At 42.0% G+C, this 21910-nt stretch overlaps 1 protein-coding gene across 1 annotated transcript; it reads right to left on the bottom strand.

Moving 5' to 3' along the window:
• Positions 1-478: 478 nt before the first annotated feature.
• Positions 479-16378, bottom strand: LOC122644753 (probable folate-biopterin transporter 6). The gene is made up of 4 exons (XM_043838139.1): positions 15722-16378; positions 15539-15634; positions 1823-1993; positions 479-1130 (listed from the first exon to the last, which is right to left on the bottom strand). The coding sequence occupies exons 1-4, from the start codon at positions 16376-16378 to the stop codon at positions 534-536; spliced, it is 1521 nt and encodes a 506-aa protein (XP_043694074.1). The 3' UTR covers positions 479-533.
• Between the last annotated feature and the right edge of the window lie 5532 nt (positions 16379-21910).

Consider the following 21910-nt stretch of genomic DNA (forward strand, 5'->3'; position numbering starts at 1 on the left):
GGGAATAAGTTACCACAATGTCATATATTTGATGCACTTCAGGATCAGTATGGGGTTCATCAATCATTACAAGGAGTGGTTAAACTTATAAGTGGGAGGTAATTTCCTAGGGGCAACGAGCTTGTCCAATCGGGTATGAATCATAATAGCCTTCAATTTCTCAACAATCAAGTAGCACTAACCGTAATGGCATAACTGACCAATGGTAAGTCAAATGTTGCAACGTTACAAAGACTCTCTACTAGTAATGCCCCGACGGATATGGTCGTTACAGCTCATTTGGCATCTAGTTGGAATCATATATTTCTGTTTTTATTTTAAAGGAGGAAAACACTATTGCTGACTTCCTTCCCCAGGAGGGTCTGGTTCTTCACGTGTGGAACTATTTGGCCCACTTTTATTCCATGGTTTAATGAAGCTTGTAATTCAGAGTCAATGTGCACGTTCTTACCAGTAAAGCTTCGTTTACCCAAAATTCGAATGCAAATAAAATAATCATTTAAGCGTTTAATAGTATTTAGATATACAAACATCTAAGATTCATCAGGTTTTTCATCCATGGGCATAAGTTGCAAGCCTTCCTCTTCTGTGGTCATATCTTGATTCTTCCTCAATAGGTCTGATGAAGCCATAAAATCTAATTGGGCCCCTTTAGGAATGAGAAAAATCAAACTCAATGCTGAAAATCTCAATAAGTTCCTAATAAGAAGTGCCAGCCACAGGTTGGTAAAATCTGTTCTTGTTACATGCAACACATGAAGAACCATACCACCACCCCACTTGGAGGAGAGTGCCCCAAAACTGTCGATGCACATCAATAGGGCAAAGAATGTCCCTTCAATGCCTATAGGGCAAAGTCTAGTGTTAAGCACCATCATGGGCATCCATCTTATCCTGGTTATGATTCTAGTTACACATTCCTCTGTGACTACAAAGAAGTAGTCAGGGATCCCAAGTTTTAGATTCCACCGGAGGACGAAGATGAGGTCGAGCATGCCGGAGATTCCATAAAGAAGTTGTGCAAAGAATAGCAGGTTTCTAAAGGGATAGTCTTTCAGAAGCTTGTGGTAGATTAAGACTCCTACAATAGAGGCCAGTGCACCAATTGCATATACCACTCCAACAACCTCCTGCATCAAGTAAAATCTTAAGTGAGGGGTTCCAATTGTTTCATAGCTGATAATATGCTAAAATTATTTCTTCTGTGTAGAAATATCCTCAGTAGGTCAATATAAAAACTGGACCGGTTAACCAGGGAATCAGGCCCTTAAAAATAGACCGGTCTGATGCATGTCAAATTGGGAGCTCAGCACCCAGGGAGTGCCTAGGGGGCATCCAAGGGTTGGGCTGTGCCGCACACATCTCGGTGTGCATGCCTAGGGATGTGTGCGGCATAACCCAATGGCTAGATGCTTACTGGGCGTGCTGGGCTCTCTGGAGAGGAGCTCAATTTGTCAGAGTGGTATAGGCCATTAAAGTGGTTATTTGGACCAACTTTTCTAGTTAACATGGGAGAGACACCTTAGAAAGTCATTTATATGCACCCTTTTTAACTGAAAAGTCACTCAGATTGGCCTTTGTGAACTCAAAAGCCTAGCCCAAAATATAATCCTTCTGAGTTTACCTAGTCTGAAACCGAAAAAAAATTAGGCCCAGTTCAGATGGACTTGGAGTTAGAACTTAAAATTGTCTAATGACTTCCTATTACGAAAGAGTGTCCTAATACACGAGGCTCTCGCTACTATAGGGTCTGGGAGGGATAAATGACCGACTATAATTGGAAACATTTTATGTTGTGTTTGGATGTAGAAAAGGAGAGGACCTGAGAGAAAGCAGGGCCTGCTTTTGGGTTAGTAAACCAGTAGAACTGTCCTTCCTGAGTGCTGATACTGAGGGCCAAAGAGAGATACATATAGAGAGTAGGCTTCCACACTTGAGGGCACTTGATGGTGGTGTACATGCCACTCATTGCTCCTCCTACTTTCTCTAACACCTGCAACACACAAACACAACCTACATGGGTTTAGCCCTTTGCTTCTATAAATAATAAATCACTCATGTCAAGACATCCAAACATCCATTTTAGAAAACCAAACATCAACTCATGAAATTAAATGATTTTGTTGTGTAAATCTGCCTAGACACATGCACCTAATAATGTATGTTGTTAGTGCTTTGTTTTGTGTTAAGTCATGGAATAGCCCCCTGTTTAAGTTGAAATGTCAAGTGGCCGGGAGATTGTGTGGCAGATTAGTATGTTTTGGGAAAATTAGTATGTTTTCTAGTGACTTATGAATAGTTTTGAGAGAGACTCATTAGGTCCAAAACTTCAAAATATCTGCGAAACTTCCATAAAAAAAATTATATAAAAAAACAGCCTCTTAATTTGGTCCTGAATATTTGAAATTTAAACTTTTAATATCAAGGTAGGATTAAAACAGGGTCAGGTTGGCCTGAGCTTTTTAAAACCCTAACCGAACCCTGAGTCTCCTTAGTTGGGCCCAAGCCTAGCTCAACCCTGTTGCAGGGCTTGAAAAATCCAAACTTGGCCCTGAATCAAGGTCGGGCCAGATTAACCCTGATTGGCTGGGGAAGGGAGATGCATGGGCTAGGCTAGGCCAAGGAGAAAATACTCATTTTTACATAACATAACACCCCAATAAAATATATTATATCACTTATTATCTTCATATATAAAATAGGGAAAAAGAATGTTGCTTGGTTGCGTGGCTCCTGTGCCCAGACACAAGAGTGCATGAAATTACCACCCAACCCTTCTTGAAATAAAAAATCTCATCATGTTAATGCCCCTATGTGCGCTTTCATTGGCCCCTATGTTGGTGCAAGGGCTACACGACCAAGCAACGATCTCTTGTCCTATAATATATTATATAACAAAATGTGTCTGAAGTTTATTATCAATATATATTTTACAGTATAACTTAAAATAGGGTCAGGTCAGGCTCAGCCTGAGGCCTTAACCTTGGCCTTGGCGTGGTCTTGACTTAGGATCACATCCAGTCCTAACCTACCCTCAGAGCCAGGGTATCTCAACTTAGGTCCTATTATGGCTCAGGGTGGGTTCAAGCCGATAGGGCCAAACTTGCACTCTCTAATACCAAGTTATTTGTTCCCAAATTATGAAATGTAAACACTGAGACCACGAACAATTTGGCGAAAATTCAATCTAAATGCCAATCACATTGAAAATTTTGGAAAAAGATTTTACAAATAATTCATAAAAAAAATTAGTAAATAAATAATTTGGCCCAACAATTCAGGCTTTGATAAAGGATTATTACGAATAATTTGAAAAAAGAATAAAGATTACAGTACATAGAGTTAAAATAATCGCTAAAACAAACACCAAGAAACACGAAGAAATATAACACCTCAAAGATGAGACAAAGATTTAATGTGGTTCACACACCAATGTGATGTGCTACATCCACGGGCGAAGTTGAAAATGATTCAGAATGTAATAGGAGAAAAGTACAATGGCGATCTCTCAAGAATACCCAAACTGTGGAGCTAGAACTTCCTTCTCTAAACTCTAGCACGAAAACCCCTAAAAGTCACTTTTTTTTCTTGCCTACACAATAAGACAATAAAACTTGAGAACGCTCCTTTAAGTCGGGTCGGGTCGTTCCGTACTACGGGGGCTTCACCCCCACAACCTAAACAAGATCAATAATGGGCTTTGGGCTGGGGCTTGGGCCTATGAGCCCAAACCCTCCGCTACCATCCCAAACCTCACAAAAAAAAATTTATTCAGATCACTACCAAAAAATGTTGGAGCGGCCCAATCTTCAAAATGGGTACATTAATTTGAGATACAAATAACAATAATAACATATGAAAATAGTATACAAATTGATCATGTAACTAAAAAGGTATGAAGATTACATATGTGTGAATGATAACAAAATTAATTTGGTTTCACATTAAAACAGTTGAAAAATATAATGTCATAATATCACATATAGGACTCTAAATTAAATTGTGATTTCATGTGATAAGTTAATTAAACAAATAATATGTAAAATAGAACAAAATATATGCAAGCTCAAGCTCATGTAGGAGACGGGAGTCATGGTTGAATTCATGAATAATATGGGTTTTCTTTAAAATCATAATAAAGCTTACCATTCATGATTGGAGAATAATAGATAATATATTTAGCATTAAAGTTGTTTGGAGAAGTGGTAAGAAAGGATATGCATATGGTAGGACCGATCCTAGTATGACCACAGATAGAGTTGTTTGAAAGACAAAGACCTGTGTAGCCGACCCCTTGTAGGGGAATGTTCCTGGGATGCTGCTTTGACTATTGCTTTGACTTTTTCCTTTTCTATTTTCTATTCTTCTTCCTTATACTTCTTTTACTTCCTTTTATTTTCTTTTACTTCTCTTATTTCTTTTACTGTCACAGTCTCTATCGGATCCATGTAGCCGACCCCATTTAGTTGGGATAAGGTTATGGTTGTTGTTGTTGTTGTTTATATTTAGCATTAGAAACTATGTTTGAAAACAGTCTCTTTGTGAAAGAAGGGTTAAGGTTAATACATTATGACCCTCCCTAGACCATACAATGGCGGGAACCTCGTGCACTAGTGCGCCCTTAGACTAACTATGCTAATCATGCTGATTCTTAAATCTAATCCTGATTCTACTTTGATGTCATCTAACCTTACTCTTCAGATTCATTTTTAATCAAAATATATCAACAAAGAAAAATAAATCTAATGCAATTGGGATATGAGCAAGGAAGGTAAGTTAGGCTAAGCATTAGACGGTAAGTTAGGCTAAGCATTAAACAATTAGATTTTATAAATAAAGGATTCTTTATAAATTTTAAATTGCATACACTAGAGTAAAATTGTCAAACTTTTATGGTAGACTCATTAGCCTATGTTTCTACAAACCATTTCATTAATGAAAAAAAAAAAAAACAATTTATAATTTAGTGATTTTTACTTTGATGAACTCTGAGCTTATCCACCAGATACATCAAAGTGAATCAATAAGAAAATAAATTAATATAAAAAGGATATAAACAATAAGGGCACTATTATTCAAACTGTATAGTTTTGAAATAAAACACTTAACTATCACATCATTTAATTTTCAAAAAATCCAACTATATTACAATATGTCAAAATAACATTGCTAGATATTTACTGGGAGATTTCACAATAAAGTCCTAATAAATTGCACATGATTAGAAAAGATAAAACCAGATAACACCAAACAACAACAACAACAATAATGATGATAATACTAATAATAATAAGAACTGTGAATTATAGTAAACCAAAAATATTGAAGTCATCATACTTCGTAAACCTAATCCTATAATAACTCAAAACATCAAATTCATCCATGTGAACCAACAAGAGGTATAGTTCTTATGTAACTTAGATAAGAAGTTGGAATATAATAATTTTGAAACAATTACTGCTCAAAACTAAAAAGTGATGTACATGATGTAGTCCTATAAAATTCTACATGCTATTTCAATAGTATTATCATAATCTTCTAGTTAACTATCGACTAAAGATCGAACAATATTATTTTTTCATGATAAGAAGGTCAAATAATATAAAAGTAGAAATTGAACTAATAATTTTGTAATAAATTAGTCCTCAATTATTTAGATATGTAGAATTGGATCTACTCACCAGACCCATTTGATTGGCCCAATAAGAGGAACAAATCTAATATAAGTAAGCTTTAAAAAATAGAGGTAATATTATGACTGATCATATCACTACACCATACATGCCTATAAGATTAGATGACATGTATCTGAGTAATATTGTTAGACTTTCATGGTAAACTTGAGGACAATAATCTCGTGATTTAGGATTAAAACAATATAAAACTTATATAACTAAATCACTGTATTGCAGTAACTAGCCAAATTGTGAAACAAAATCAAAGTATGGGTATCCTAGCAGAGAGAGATCCGACTTAATTGGCATACATGCATGTTATATTTGTTTCTATACTTACTAAGGTAATCCATAAACATTAAGACATACATGCTAAGAATTTCAGAATGCTGGTTTTACAGGAATTTATAAGCCTAAACCCAAGTAGGATTTGAAACAATAGATATTCAAGTAGGTACATAGACTGGCCTGCATGTTGCGCCCTCTTATTCGACTATTGAAAAGTAGACATGTGATAAACCAAAATTATACAAGCCAATCGTGAGCCGCCACGTATCCTGACCCAAAGGAAAAGCTAGCCCAAGCCGGGCCACGACAGAACCCGTCCGATAATCCAAGAGGAAGAGACCCAGTAGGTCACTCAAGGACCAAGATTACGACACAGGTCAGCATGACGTCACCACAATGATCTACACCATCCTACCGGCAAAGGAACCTTATCCCCAAGGAGGTGAACCTCACCCATGCACGACCCTCAAGGATCTTATCCAACACGCGAGGGAAACACATGTCTATCTACTAGGGAACACCTTCCCTATCCGAACTCTACCTCCCAAGAGGAGGTGATCTACTACGTGATGGACTGTACTACTAAGGAGACCTATCATTAACTACTTGGACTCTCCACACCGCCATACCTAGCTATAAATACCCAGGTATTCTACCCCATTAAATCATCTTGAATTCCGGTAATTCATCTGTTGCTCAGAGAGATCTAACTTAGGCATCGGAGAGTCCTAGGCCAGAACCACATCGGTTCTCCCCTGTCCCTGACATCTTTTTGCAGGTTGCGGCACCCGAAGGACCCACTGGCGATTTCTTGTCATAATAGATTGGCGATGTCTGTGGGAGCGACGTTAGCCAATGTATTTACTAGCTCGCTTCCTCAAGCATTTAATGGCACCACGGGGTAAGAAGGCTGCTCCCTCCACCAACGCAGCGAGGGAGAGGAATGGGTCACCTCCACCGGAGAGCTCTCGTTAGAGAGCCAATGATTATGAATCCCAGGAGATGGAGAACCCAGAGAACGAGCATGTCGACATAGTCGACCTCAATAACGAAGAAGCCGTGGAGGCGGTACCTGACCCTAACGTGCCAGCAACTGTAGGTCAGATCAATGACTTACAGTGACAGATCCTCCAGGACCAAAGACTCTTTTGAGACTATCTGAGGCAGCGGGTGATGTCCCACGGTCGTAGGGCATTGCCACCACCAAGGACAGAGCCAATCCCTCGACAAGAGCAAAACCCTAGGTCAACCCTTGGGGGTGAAAGATCGGAGAGACACGCAAGGCGCGCAAGTTTAACTTACCAACAAGGAGATCCTTCACATCATCCTAGGAGAATGGTGGAACTGCCAATCCGATCAGAACGTGGGGTGTCACTGACACACCAGTCGGTGGAACCTAATCAGGATGGTTCGATCAGAAGGTCAATGTTCCAAGGGCGACTAGGAGGGAGTCGCACACTAAGGCAGAGTCGGACCTATCATGAAGAAAGCCCTTCATGTTCCTGTCAAGGCTCATCATGTCGTGACCATTCGCCATCATGCCAAAACTCATGGCAGGAGGAGACATCAAGGAGAGGTCGAGAGTGGGTTCGCACTGAACGTGCAACCAGGCATGACGAACAGTTACATAAGAAGGAGCTAGATACAAGACTTCGAGAATTACACGAGAAGTTGGAAGGACTTAAGAAGCAGACAAAAGGCGAAACACACTCCATACCAGGCCAAAACCCATTCTTAGCAGAAATCATGAGCGCATCTCTCCCCTCTAGATTCAGGTTACCTATCTTCGAGCTCTACAGCGGTGCCACGGATCCCAATGACCACATCAACTACTTTAATGGGATGATGACCCTATATGGGGGATCCGACGTGGTCTCCTGCTGAGCATTCCCAGCATCCCTCAAGGGTGCAGCCACTTCATGGTTCTCAAGGCTTAGGCCTCGATCGATAAGTTCGTTCGCGAAACTTTGCGAGCAGTTTGTTACTCGCTTCCAAAGCAACGTCAAGCAGAAGAAGACCATGGTCAATTTATTGAACGTGGTGCAGAACCCTGGGGAATCCCTCAGGGAATATGTTACTAGGTACACGAAGGAGTCCCTGGAAGTTCGAGACCTAGACAACCAGACCCAGCATGCAGCCTTGGCTGGGGTCATCAGAGACCTGGACTTGATCAAGGACCTAACACGACATGAGACCAAGATGATGAAGGAGCTCTTGGAGTGGTGCAATGAGTTCGCCAACATAGCCAAAGTACTACAAGCTCGGAAGAAAGTGATCGAGGCCAAACCATAAGAGAATAAAAGATCAGCATCGGACGATCGCGGAGAAAGCAAACGAACAAAGACTAAGCGCCACCCAGAGAGGACTGATCGAGCTGGAAGCCCCGACTACACTCCCTTGAACACCACATGGTCACAGATCCTCATGCAGATCCAAGACTGTGGCTTGCTCAATTGGCCACTTTGCCCATGCTTGCGGGACCCGAGAAGTGGAATCCGAATAAGTATTTGTTTCTTCCACAAGGACATAGGACATGACATGGAAGACTGCATCCAACTGAAGAGGGAGATAGAGCAACTTATAAAGGCGAGGAGCCTAAACAGATTCGTGAGAGGAGGATGAGAGGGTCATTCAGGCCAAGGAGGCAGAGATTGTGATTGGGGAAGAGAGGAGCCACGATGAGAGGAAAGAAGAGCGGATCATGAAGAGAACAGAGGCCACCACAAAGAAAGAAGGGATGCCCCAGGACCAAGCAACACTAGAGGAGCCCCAATCCTTACCATACTGGGATGACCAGGGTAGGAGTCCACAAGAAAGGCCAAAGCCCATGCTAGGTTCATGGCAGTAGTAGAGATGCCGAGCAAAGTAGCCAAGACCGAGACGGTCATCTTCTTCTCGGACGCCGACCTAGAAGGACTGAGCCTGCCACATGAAGATGCCCTAGTAGTGTAGGTGGACAAAGCTAATTGAGTTGTGTACAGGATGCTGGTGGACACCGGAGCATCAATAGACGTGCTTTCATTAGAAGGCCATAGGCAGTTCAGATTCAGCGATGATCAACTCAAGCCTGAACTAACCCATCTCCATAGGTTCTCGAGTGCCACTGCTTCCATCAGAGGGACAATAGAATTGCCCATCATCGTCAGACAGCACCCTCGATAAACCAGGATCATGGTTAACTTCATGGTTGTGAGGTCCATAGTGTCCTTCAACGGCTTTCTAGGACGACCATCCCTAACCGCTCTCAAGGGAGTAGTCTCGCCAATCCACCTGAAGGTGAAGTTCCCAATAGAGAATGGAGTGGGCGAGATTAGAGAAGACCAGAAGAAGGTCAGGGAGTGCTACGCGATGTTCGTCAAGAAGAATAATGTCAACGCTCAGGGGATGGCACTGTGTGTAAAGAACCCCATCAGCGACCAGAGAGACGAGCTAATGAAACAAAGAGGAAGACCGGTGGAGGACCTCGTCCCGTATCCTTTTAGCGAGGATGACCCCACCAAGGTAGCACAGGTTGGATCACTGCTAGGCGAAGAATAGAAAAATAAGTTTGGGGGATTCCTCAAGGAGACTACTATTATCGAGTCATGTTGTTCAGACTAAAGAACGCGGGGATGACCTATCAAAGAATGGTCAAAAGAATTTTTGAGGAACAGATCGAGCGCTATATGGAGATGTTCATGGACAGATCGAGTGAGGAGCATGATCGAGGATTGTGGGAGATGTTCGTGGACGGGTCGAGTGAGGAGTATGATCGAGGATTGTGGTAGATGTTCATGGATGGATCGAGTAATGTGGCAGGGAGCAAGGTTGGATTCATGACCACCAGCCCTAAAGGTTTCCACGCATCTAACAATGAGGTCGAGTACGAGGCATTACTTGCCTAACTACGAGTTGTAAGGGCCATCCAAGTCACCCACCTAATCATACGAAGTGACTCCCAACCTGTGGTAATCCAAATAAACGAGTATGAGGCAAAGGATGAACACATGGCATCATACTTGATGTGAGCTAGAGGTTTAGTGGCAGAGTTCGAGAAGTTTGAGAAGTTCGAGGAGTTTAAAAAGATAGTGATGGTTCGAGATGGTTCCACCAGGGAGACCTAGTTCTAAGGAAAACTATCGGCAAATTGGGAAGGACCCTACATATCTTCCAAGCAGATACGATTAGGAACATATTGCTTGAAAACTTTGGGCGGTAAGAAGATAGATCGAATATGGAACTGAGAGCACCTGAAGAAGTACTACCAGTAGGACATATGGCTTTCAGCCACAGGCAGTTACAATTACAGTAGTCGTTTAACATTCTTTTTAAAAATTTTGAAGATTTCGAAGTAATAGAAGTTTGTTCTTGGGTGCATTTGTGTATCTCTCCATGACTGGTTGAGCTTCCTCAAACACCAGGGCCATCAGCCACAAGGTGGAATGCCACTAAGGCCATCGGCCACGAGGCTCTATGCTAACTAAGGCCATCGGCCACAAGGCTCTATGCCAACCAAGGCCATCGGCCACGAGGCTCTATGCCAACGAATGCCATCGACCACAAGGCTCTATGCCAACCAAGGCCATCGGCAATGAGGCTCTATGCCAACCAAGGCCATCGGCCACGAGGCTCTATGCCAAGCAAGGCCATCGGCTATAAGGCTCTATGCTAACCAAGGCCATTGGCTACGAGGCGAAATGCCACCAAGGCCTGCTGGCCACCAAACAACGAAAAGCAATGTACAAAGGAGCGAGGATCCAACCACAGAAATTCATAAAGAAGGCTGTAGGAGAAGGAAACCTTATAAAGGCAGACCTCATCTGCTCGGTGGGAGAAGGAACGATCGACTCCCCCGGGAGCGCAAAGGACAATCTCAGAGGGTATGTGGTACAATCAATGAAAAGACACCAAGTCCGATGTGGTCAAGATGCTCGAGAACTGTCCCATCCTACTATTGGACACCGGGGGTGCCACCCCAGCATCATCTTTAGGAGGACTACCATCTGGGCCAGGATTATCAATGGCATCCTCACTGTCACTAGAAGTAGGTCTAGGAGGAGGCAAAGGAGGGAGAGTGTCCGCGCCCGACGCAGACGAGGACGTGGATAAGCTAGAGGTTGGCCCACCAAAGGCACAACCCTCGTGAGAGGTGTCAGGATCAGGATCACTTGATATAGTTGTGGAGAAGGGGGACTTACTTGGGCAACGCTCCTCGGCTCCCAGGCTAAACACCCTAGCAGGATACGGTCACATGCACAAACACACAACCAAGGAAGTGTCTTAGAGACCAAATGGCAAAGGTACTCACAATGAACGATAGTAAAAATGCAAGAAAAATGTCCCAAGAAGGTCGAGGTTTGAGGTCCGAGGTCGAAGTTCGTGATGGGTCGAGGTCAAGGTTTGAGTAAAGACGTGTCAGTGGCAAAAGACCAATTCGAGTAAATAAAAAAAAAAAACATTTGCCACGGCCATGAGGCTGTGGGCGAAGGACGACGGACCATGGGCAAGTGAGCGAAGGACGATGGACCATGGGTGAGCACAAAAAAAAAAAAAATTTAGCCACGGCCTCATAAGAGCGACGGACCCATAGACGAGTAAGCGAAGGGTGAAGGAACATAGGCAAGTGAGCGAAGGGCAACGGACCATAGGCGAGCAAAAAAAAAAACAATAAAACTTAGCCACGACCAAAGGGCGATGGGCGACCAAGCCATGGCCGAGCAAGAAGAAAGAAAAAAAAAATGGCCAAAGGGCCATAGGCGACCAATCCACGGGCGACATGCCACGGGCGAGCAAGAAGAAAGAAAGAAAGAAAGAAAAAAAAATAGTCAAGAGGCCATGGGCAACATGCCACAGGCGAGCAAAGAAAAAGAACCAAAAAAAAAAAAAGGGCCAAAGGGCCATGGGTGACGGCCATGGGAGACCAGCCACGGGTGAGCAAGAAGAAAGAAGAAGAAAAAAAAAAGGGCTAAGGGGCCATGGGCGACCTGCCACAGGCCAGCAAGAAGAAAGGAAAAAAAAAAAATAGCCAAGGGGCCATGGGCGACAACCCTCGGGCGTGAATGGGCTTGGGCGACGGGCGTTAGACGTTGGTTCGGGCGATGGGCAATAACCCGTGCTAGGCAAGAGCGATGGGCGACAACCCTCAAGCAACAGACTCAGGCGATGGGCGACAACGCGTGGGGTAAGAACCCAAAAGCCTGGGGTGAAAACTGTACGGAGGCCTTCGGGGAGAACACCTAATGTTGACGGATGAGCTACCAAGTTTTGGGCGAGAACTGCTAAGGCACAAGTGACTATAGTCAAGAACAGGAAAACTACTCCCTTGAGCACTTCGCTCCAAGAGAGTGGGGGGCAAGTGATAAACCAAAATTATATAAGTCAATCATGAGCCGCCACGTATCTTGACCCAAAGGAAAAGCTAACCCAAGTCGGGCCATGACAGAACCCATTCGATAAAGAGGAAGAGACCTAGTAGGTCACTTAAGGACCAAGATTGCTACACAGGTCAGCATGACGTCACCACAATGATCTACATCATCCTACTGGCAAAGGAACCTTATCCCAAAGGAGGTGAACCTCACCCACACACGACCCTCAAGGATCTTATCCAACACACGAGAGAAACACATGTCCATCTGCTAGGGAACACCTTCCCTATCTGGACTCTACCTCCGAAGAGGAGGTGATCTACTACGTGATGGACTCTACTACTAAGGAGACCTATCCCTAACTACTTGGACTCTCTACACCGTCATACCTAGGTATTCTACCCCATGAAATCATCTTGAATTCTAGTAATTCATTTGTTGCTCAGAGAGATCTAACTTAGGCATCGGAGAGTCCTAGGCCAGAACCACATCGTTTCTCCCTTGTCCCTGACATCCTTTTGTAGGTTGCGGCACCCGAAAGATCCACCGGCGATTTCTTAACACAACAACATGATTTGTATATAAGAATCACATTTTATAGTGGTGGTAATTCATGTTAAGATCATTTGAGTGAGAGAATTAAGTAATAACCCTCCGAATAGGTTGGAGTGGTTATATTGTATGATCCCGATATCATTTTTTCAGCTCAGGTTAAGGACTTGGGTCAACCTAACCCTTAAAAATTAGCTGTTAACGAGAGGATGGCCAAATAACTATAAGTCTCCACAATAGGCTACTGATGCAGGCTCGTACCAAGACAACTTGAACCACCAAATAATTATTAAAAGATTAGCCCATATTCAAGCTCAAGTCTAGACCAATGCCTAGCACTTAGGCTTGGCCTATAATGCAAAGCAAGCTCATGACTAAGATTTTTTAATCTTTATTATGCAATGTAAAAGTTTAATCTCAACCACTGAAGCTCAATTGGAATCGATGGCTGAGATATCATGGAAGATTTTAGGATTTGATATGCAGAAAGCTTTATAGTGGAAGATGATGAGGCATCCTCCTTGGTGATTATTTTCAATTACTCTAGTGGAAAGATGCTGTAGATGCTAAAAAGATGATGTGAACTCTTCACATCCTTAGTGCTTGATGATGTAGCAGCTCTTCTCCCAAAGATTCTCTTGGTCCAAACTACTTCAACTACTTTTTCTAAGAATCTTCCTTGAAAACTATAAATTTCACATTAGTCTAAGAGAGTCTTCTTTGAAGACTACAAAAGCTAGAAACATCTATGACATAGTGCAGCCTCCTATGTTATCTTTTGGGTTTTCTTTTATTCTTTTAATCTCAACCATTGGTACATCATACAGATCAAGGGTTGAGATGTTGCAGTCACTTTTAGGGTTTTCTTTATTTTCTTATAAAAGGCCTATCTATGTTGCTTGTAAGCCATCCTATTTTGAATGAAATTCTCCATTATTGCTTCAAGCACTCTTATAAACCAAGTTGAGTTACTCCACCTGAAATCAAGTTGAGTTTCAACTTCAATCATGAAGAATTGAAGATTCCCCAATGACCTCAAAGTGTTGCCTTTATCAACCTTGAAGAGTTGATAAGTCTTCCTCCACCAAAGAACCTAGAATAGTGCTTTCTTAGAGTTACTATCATCCCTACCTATCCCCTACCTTTTTCTCTCATTTTTTGATGTTTTTGTTACATCTATCGCATCTTTTTCAACCCAAATTCGATCCAGTAATATTCCCTTTTCATTTCTATATTGTACACAAAGTTTGAGAACTCATTCTATAGTTTTCCAAATTCGGACCTTTAAGTGACCTCAACTTCATAACCCCATATCACCATCTTTTATTCCTAATTTCAGAAAAATCAAAGAACAAAGATTTTAGCTCTATATGCTAGATTTCCTTTCCAACTTGAATCACCTCAAACAAAGTTATATATTGAAAGTTATCTTTATTTTACAACAACACTGTCAATCTATCCGAATTTGAGATTTCACTTTTCTAATTGTTATTCTCTCCCGATCCAAGTTCGTGCAACCTAACAAAGGATTACATCAATTGGCATCAAAGCTTTTACAAAAGAAATCTAAAATTTAAGGGGTTTATCTATTTTGTTTGTAATAGATCAATTCTAATGAAATCTCAAATTCGAGTTAATCCAATTCAAGTCTATTACAAACAAGTTAGATACCAAATTATACATGCCTCAAGATAGGTTGTTGAACTCAGATTGAGAGAGTCATAGAAATAGGCTCCAATAATCTTAAACTTGGATTCTTGATTTTTTAGAACTGCATAAGATTAGTAAAATAGGCATACCTCTCTGGATAAAACTCGTAATAAGTTAATTCTTTTTTTTCTTCGAAGAATCTTCAAGCCACGAATGCCTAGAAAATGATCATGTTTATGACCTAATAAAAAACCCCCTATTATGATAATGGGGTATTTACATCAATTCCTCATCTCATCTATTTGGTGCAAATGCCCCTTGTGATCTAATCAAAATTCTAATCATGGAAAGGTGAATAGCATCTGACATTTTTTTTTAGAGTTAAAAAAATATGAATAATTATTAAGAAAAAACAACCCTTAAAGGCAGCATGGCCCCTGTGCCAAAGACAGAGAAGCACGAAATGACATCCATCCTCATAAAAGGTGGAAATTTTACCCTTGTTGATCCTTTCATGCACACTCCCATTGGCCCCCTGTTGATGCAAGGGCCACATTGTTTTTAGGAAAACCTCCCTATTATTATTATTATTATTTTGGTAAACATCAAAATCCACTATTCACAATATTTGTTTTTCAGTAGAAGGATGAAAAATGACCTATTACTGTAGTTTATCTCTTTTAATTTTTTTTTTTTTTTGATAAAAGACTGTAGTTCATCCTATTACTTTATTACTAAAGTTTCAAAACTAGTGGTTCTGATTTAACTGTTAATTTGTGTTTGTAGGTTTAGGCATTTAGCAGTGGACCTTAGATGTATTATATATCAAACAAAGAAGTCTCACCTCTAAACCATTCAAATATATCGGTGGAATTGAAACCAATCAAGTAGTTGTCCTCAACTTTTAGATAAAGTAAACTTGATTTAAACCAACCAAAAAGCTAAACCCTTTAATGACCAAACTACCCTTCTGAGTTTTCAGGGAAGAAGAAGGAAAACCCTATAGTTTAAAGTGAATAAACATACCTTCTTCTCACATGGGCGATTGTTTCTCAATTCATAAATGAAGAAACCCAACAAGACCAGTAGTAAAGCAGGCATTGCCAAAACTCCCAATGATGCCTTACAAAATCACAAACAAGACATTGTAAAGATGATGAATAGATTCTTCAGATCGAAATCCATTAAAAATGAATCAATAAAACATACCTGAGACCCTAAATGATGAACAACCATGCCACTAGTGGAATACCCAATTAAGGCACCAACAGATGAGCAGAACATACAAAGGCTCTGCATATCCGGCGCCAATGCCGGTTTTTTGATACTATTCCTTGCGGTACAAGCATCGATCATTACATCGGCGATTGCCACTCTGGCGGTAACTCCAATCAGACAAAGCAATGCCATGAGGACTGAAAATTTAGCAGTAATAGCTACTATAAGTGCTGAAGCAAAGCCTATAACACCGGCGACGATGAAATACGGTCGGCGCTGGTAACCTCTGATAGGGAAGACATCTGTGAGGAGTCCCCAAATTGGTTTCATAAGCCAAGGGATGTAATAAAATCCTATGAAGAGTTGAACTGAAGAGGGTTGTACCTTTTGGACATCTTTCCAATAGTAATCTGAGACAACCCTAAAGAATGAAAAAGAGAAACCTTGGTTGAAACCATAGACTATGACAACACCCATAACAAAGCTTGTGTTTAGTTCTCTGCAGAGCATATGGAGCCATTGGAAAGGTTCACGGATGATGATGAGGAAGGTTGTTGGTGAATGGTTTTGATGAAGAGGAGAGAGATGGCTCTTTTGGTGATATAAGAACTTGTTTGATTGATCTGTGGTAGTGTCCTTCAGCGGCATTCTAGGACGACCATCCCTAACCGCTCTCAAGGGAATAGTCTCGCCAATCCACCTGAAGGTGAAGTTCCCAACAGAGAATGGAATGGGCGAGATCAGAGGAGACTAGAAGAAGGCCAGGGAGTGATATGCGATGTTCGTCAAGAAGAACAATGGCAACGCTTGGGGGATGGCACTTTGTGTAGAAAACCCCATTAGCGACCAGAGAGACGAGCTAATGAAACAAAGAGGAAGGCCGGTGGAGGACCTCGTCCCTTATCCTCTTAGCAAGGATGACCCCACCAAGGTAGTACAGGTTGGATCGCTGCTAGGCGAAGAACAGAAAAATAAGCTTGGGTTATTCCTCAAGGAGAACTACTGTTACTAAGTCATGCCGTTCAGAGTAAAGAATGCGGGCACGACCTATCAAAGAATGGTCAATAGGATGTTCGAGGAACAGATCGAGCGCCATATGGAGATGTTTGTGGACGGATCGAGTGAGGAGCATGATCGAGGATCGTGGGAGATGTTCGTGGACGGGTCGAGTGAGGAGTATGATCGATGATCGTGGGAGATGTTCGTGGATGGATCGAGTAATGCGGCAGGGAGCAAGGCTAGATTCATGACCACCAGCCCTAAAAGTTTTCACACATCTAACAATGAGGCAGAAAACGAGGCATTACTTACCAAACTACGAGTTGCAAGGGCCATCCAGGTCACCCACCTAGTCAATTGAAGTGACTCTCAGCCCGTGGTAAACCAAATAAACGAGGAGTATGAGGCAAAGGATGAACGCATGGCGTCATACTTGACGTGAGCTAGAGGTTTAGTGGCAGAGTTTGAGAAGTTCGAGGAGTTCGAGAAGTTCAAGGAGTTTGAGAAGTTTGAGAAGTTCGAGGAGTTCAAGAAGTTCGAAAAGATCGAGATGGTTCCACTAGGGAGACCTAGTTTTAAGGAAAACTATCGGCAAATTGGGAAGGACCCTACATAGCTTCCAAGCAGATATGACTAGGAACATATCACTTGAAAACTCCGGGGGGCAAGAAGATAGATCGAGCATGGAACTCAGAGCACCTGAAGAAGTACTACCAGTAGGACATGGCTTTCGATCGAGCGATTCGATTCTGATAGTCATTTAACGTTCTTTTTTAAAGTTTTGAAGATTTTGAAGTAATAGAAGTTTGTTCTTGGCTATACCTGTGTATTGCTCCATGACCGGTCGAGCTTCCTCAAACACCAAGGCCATCGGCCACAAGGCGGAATGCCACCAAGGCCATCGGCCATGAGGTGGAATGCCACCAAGGCCATCGACCATAAGGCTCTATGCCAACCAAGGCCATCGGCCACGAGGCTTTATGCCAACCAAGGCCATCGGCCATAAGGCTCTATGCCAACCAAGGCCATCAGCCACAAGGCTCTATGCCAACTAAGGCCATTGGCCACGAGGCGGAATGCCACTAAGGCCTGTCGGCCATGAGGTGGAATGCCACCAAGGCTTGCTGGCCATGAGGCGATATGCCACCAAGGCCTGCTAGCCACCAAACAACGAAAAGCAACGTACAAAGGAGCGAGGATCCAACCACAGAAATTCAAAAAGAAGGCTGTAGGAGAAGGAAACCTCATAAAGGCAGACCTCATCCGCTCGGTGGGAGAAGGCACGATCGACTGCCCCAGGGACACGAAGGACAATCTCAGAAGGTATGTGGTATAATCGACGAAAAAATACCAAGTTCAATGCGGTCAAGATGCTCGAGAACCATCCCATCCTATTTTTGGGGTCCATGACCGGGGGTGCCACCCCAACATCATCTCTAGTAGGACTACCATCTGGGCCAGGACTATCAACGACATCCTCCCCGTCACTAGAAGTAGGTCTAAGAGGAAGCAAAGGAGGGAGAGTGTCTGCGCCCGACGCAGACGAGGACGTGGACAAGCAAGAGGTCGGCCCACCAAAGGCACAACCCTCATGAGAGGTGTCAGGATCAGAATCATTTGATATAGTAGTGGAGAAGGGGGACTTACTTGGGCAACGCTCCTCGGCTCCCAGGCTAAACACCCCAGCAGGGAACGACCACATGCACAAACACACAACCAAGGATGTGTCTTAGAGACCAAATGGCAAAGGTACTCACAATGGACGATAGCATCAATGTAAGGAAAATGTACCAAAAAGGTTGAGGTTCGAGGTCCGAGGTTGAAGTTCACGATGGGTCGAGGTTAAGGTTCGAGTAAAGATGTGTCAGTGGCAAAAGACTAATTCGAGTCAATACAAAAAAAAATTTGCCACGACCATGAGGCCGTGGGCGAAGGGCGACAGACCATGGGCGACGGCTACGGGCGAAATGCCACGGGCGAGCAAGAAGAAAGAAGAAAAAAAGGGGCCAAGCGGCCATGGGCGACAACCCTCAAGCGCGAATGGGCTCGGGCGACGGGCGTCAGACGCTGGCTCGGGCGATGGGCGATAACCCGTGCCAGCCAAGAGCAATGGGAGATAACCCTCAGGCAATAGGCTCGGGAGACGAGCGACAACATGCGGGGCAAGAACCCAAAAGCTTGGGGCGAGAACTGTACGGAGGCCTTGGGGGAGAACACCTAATGTTGATGGACGAGCTACCAAGTTTTGGGCGAGAACCACTAAGGCACAAGTGACTACAGTCAAGAACAGAAAAGGAAGACAGGTAAACTACTCTCTTGAGCACTCTGCTCCAAGAGAGTGGGGGGCAAGTGATAAACCAAAATTATACAAGCCAATCATGAGCCAGCACGTATCCTGACCCAAAGGAAAAACTAACCCAAGCCGGGCCACGACAGAACCCGTTCGATAAAGAGGAAGAGACCTACTGGAAGAGACTTAGTAGGTAACTCAAGGACAAAGATCACTAAACAGGTCAGTATGACGTCACCACAATGATCTACACCATCCTACCGGCAAAGAAACCTTATCCCAAAGGAGGTGAACTTCACCCACGCATGACCCTCAAGGATCTTATCTAACACGCGAGAGAAACACATGTCCATCTACTAGGGAATGCCTTCCCTATCCGGACTCTACCTCCCAAGAGGAGGTGATCTACTACGTGATGGACTCTACTACTAAGGAGACCTATCACTAACTACTTGGACTCTTCACACCGTCATACCCAGCTATAAATACCCAGGTATTCTACCCCATTAAATCATCTTGAATTCCAATAATTCATTTGTTGCTCAGAGAGATCTAACTTAGGCATCGGAGAGTCCTAGGCCGGAACCACACCGGTTCTCCCTTGTCCCTGACATCCTTTTGCAGGTTGCGGCACCCGAAAGACCCACCGGCGATTTTTTGACGCAACAACATGATTTGTATATAAGAATCACATTTTATAGTGGTGGTAATTCATGTTAAGATCATTTGAGTGAGAGAATTAAGTGATAACCCTCCGAATAGGTTGGAGTGGTTATATTGTATGATTCCTACATCATTTTTTTAGTTCATATTAAGGACTTGGGTCAACTTAACCCTTAAAAACTAGCCGTTAAGGAGAGGATGGCCAAGTAACTATAAGTCTCCACAATAGTCTACTGATGCAGGCCCGTACCAAGACAACTTGGACCACCAAATAATTGTTAGAAGATTAGCCCATATTCAAGCTCAAATCTAGACCAATGCCTAGCACTTAGGCTTGGCCTATAATGCAAAGCAAGCCCATGACTAAGATTTCTTAAATCTTAGTCATGATTATGCAATGTAAAGGTTTAATCTCAATCATTAAAGCTCAATTGGAATCAACGGCTGGGATATCATAGAAACTTTTAGGATTTGATATGCGAAAAGCTTTATAGTGGAAGATAATGAGGCATCCTCCTTGGTGATTATTTTCAATTACCCTAGTGGAAAGATGCTGTAGATGCTAAGAAGATGATGTGAACTCTTCACTTCCTTAGTGCTTGATGATGTGGCAGCACTTCTCCCAAAGATTCTCTTGGTCCAAACTCCTTCAACTACTTTTTCTAAGAATCTTCCTTGAAAACTACAAATTTCACATTAGTCCGAGAGAATCTTCTTTGAAGACTACAAAAGCTAGAAACATCTATGACAAAGTGCAGCCTCCTATGTTATCTTTTGGGTTTTCTTTTATTCTTTTAATCTCAACCATTAGTACATCATAAAGATCAAGGGTTGAGATATTGCAGTCACTTTTAGGGTTTTCTTTATTTGCTTATAAAAGGCCTATCTATGTTGCTTGTAAGCCATCGTATTTTGAATGAAATTCTCCATTATTGCTTCCAGCACTCTTGTGCACCAAATTGAGTTCCTCCACCTGAAATCAAGTTGAGTTTCAACTTCAATCTTGAAGAATTGAAGATTCTCCAATGACCTCGAAGTGTTGCCTTTATCAACCTTAAAGAGCTGATAAGTCTTCCTCCACCAAAGGATATAGAAGAGTACTTTCTTAGAGTTACTATCATCCCTCCCTATCCCCTACCTTTTCCTCTCATTTTTTGATGTTTTTGTTATATCTATCGCATCCTTTCCAACCAAAATCCGATCCCGTAACATTTTCTTTTCATTTCTACATTATACACCAAGTTTGAGAACTCATTCTATAGTTTTCCAAATTCAGATCTGTGCAGTGACCTCAACTTCATATCCTCATATCACCATCTTTTATTCCTAATTTCAAAAAAATCAAAGAACAAAGATTTTAGCTCTATATGCTAGATTTCCTCTCCAACTTGAATCACTCAAACAAAGTTATATACTGAAAGTTATCCTTATTTTGCAACAACACTGTTAATCTGTCCGAATTTGAGATTTTAGTTTTATAATTGTTATTTTCCCCCGATCCGAGTTTGTGCAACTTAACAAAGGGTTACACCAATTGGTATCAGAGCTTTTACAAAAGAAATCTAAAGTTCGAGAGATTTATCTATTTTGTTTGTAATAGACCAATTCTAATGAAATTTCAAATTCGAGAGAATTAATCCAATTCAAGTCTATTACAAACAAGTTAGATACCAAATTATACAGGCTTCAAGATAGGTTGCTGAACTCAGATTGGGAGAGTGATAGAAATAGGCTTCAATAATCTTAAACTTGGATTCTTGATTTTTTAGAACTGCGTAAGATTAATAAAATAGGCATAACTCTCTAGATAAAACTCGTAATAAGTTAATTCTAAATCCAAAAGAACGAAGACGCATGAGGTTAAAACTTTTGTGAAGAAAGTTTTCTTCAATTCTTATTCTAAAATTGACAACAACAAGGTATTTATTTTTGTGGTTTTCAGTAAAGCGATAAATATAGGGCTGAAACACCTCTCTTTTAAGATGTGTAGTAATACCAAGAGTGTTGTTGCAACTTTTCTGAGATGCAAGGAACATAACAGAAAGTACTAGCTCTTCAAGGATGGTGAGAAATTCTTTACGATTTCAAACAATGAACTCTTCTAGGTTCAAAAAGGAGAACTCATCATGGTTCTAATATATGCTCAAAACAAAATTATTATTATTTTAATACAGCACTATCCATTTATCCAAATTTAAGATTTCACTTTTGTAATTGCTATTCTCTCT

The sequence above is a fragment of the Telopea speciosissima genome, chromosome 11, assembly GCF_018873765.1.
Source record: "Telopea speciosissima isolate NSW1024214 ecotype Mountain lineage chromosome 11, Tspe_v1, whole genome shotgun sequence".
Classification (NCBI taxonomy): Eukaryota; Viridiplantae; Streptophyta; class Magnoliopsida; order Proteales; family Proteaceae; genus Telopea; species Telopea speciosissima.

Excerpts from the sequence above, each read along its gene's own strand:
- LOC122644753 (XM_043838139.1), bottom strand. The coding sequence starts at position 16,378 with ATGCCGCTGAAGGACACTACCACAGATCAATCAAACAAGTTCTTATAT. Across the intron at positions 15,635-15,721 it reads TTCATCATTTAGGGTCTCAG|GCATCATTGGGAGTTTTGGC; the intron begins GTATGTTTTATT and ends TGATTTTGTAAG. Across the intron at positions 1,994-15,538 it reads ATCGCCCATGTGAGAAGAAG|GTGTTAGAGAAAGTAGGAGG; the intron begins GTATGTTTATTC and ends TGTGTGTTGCAG.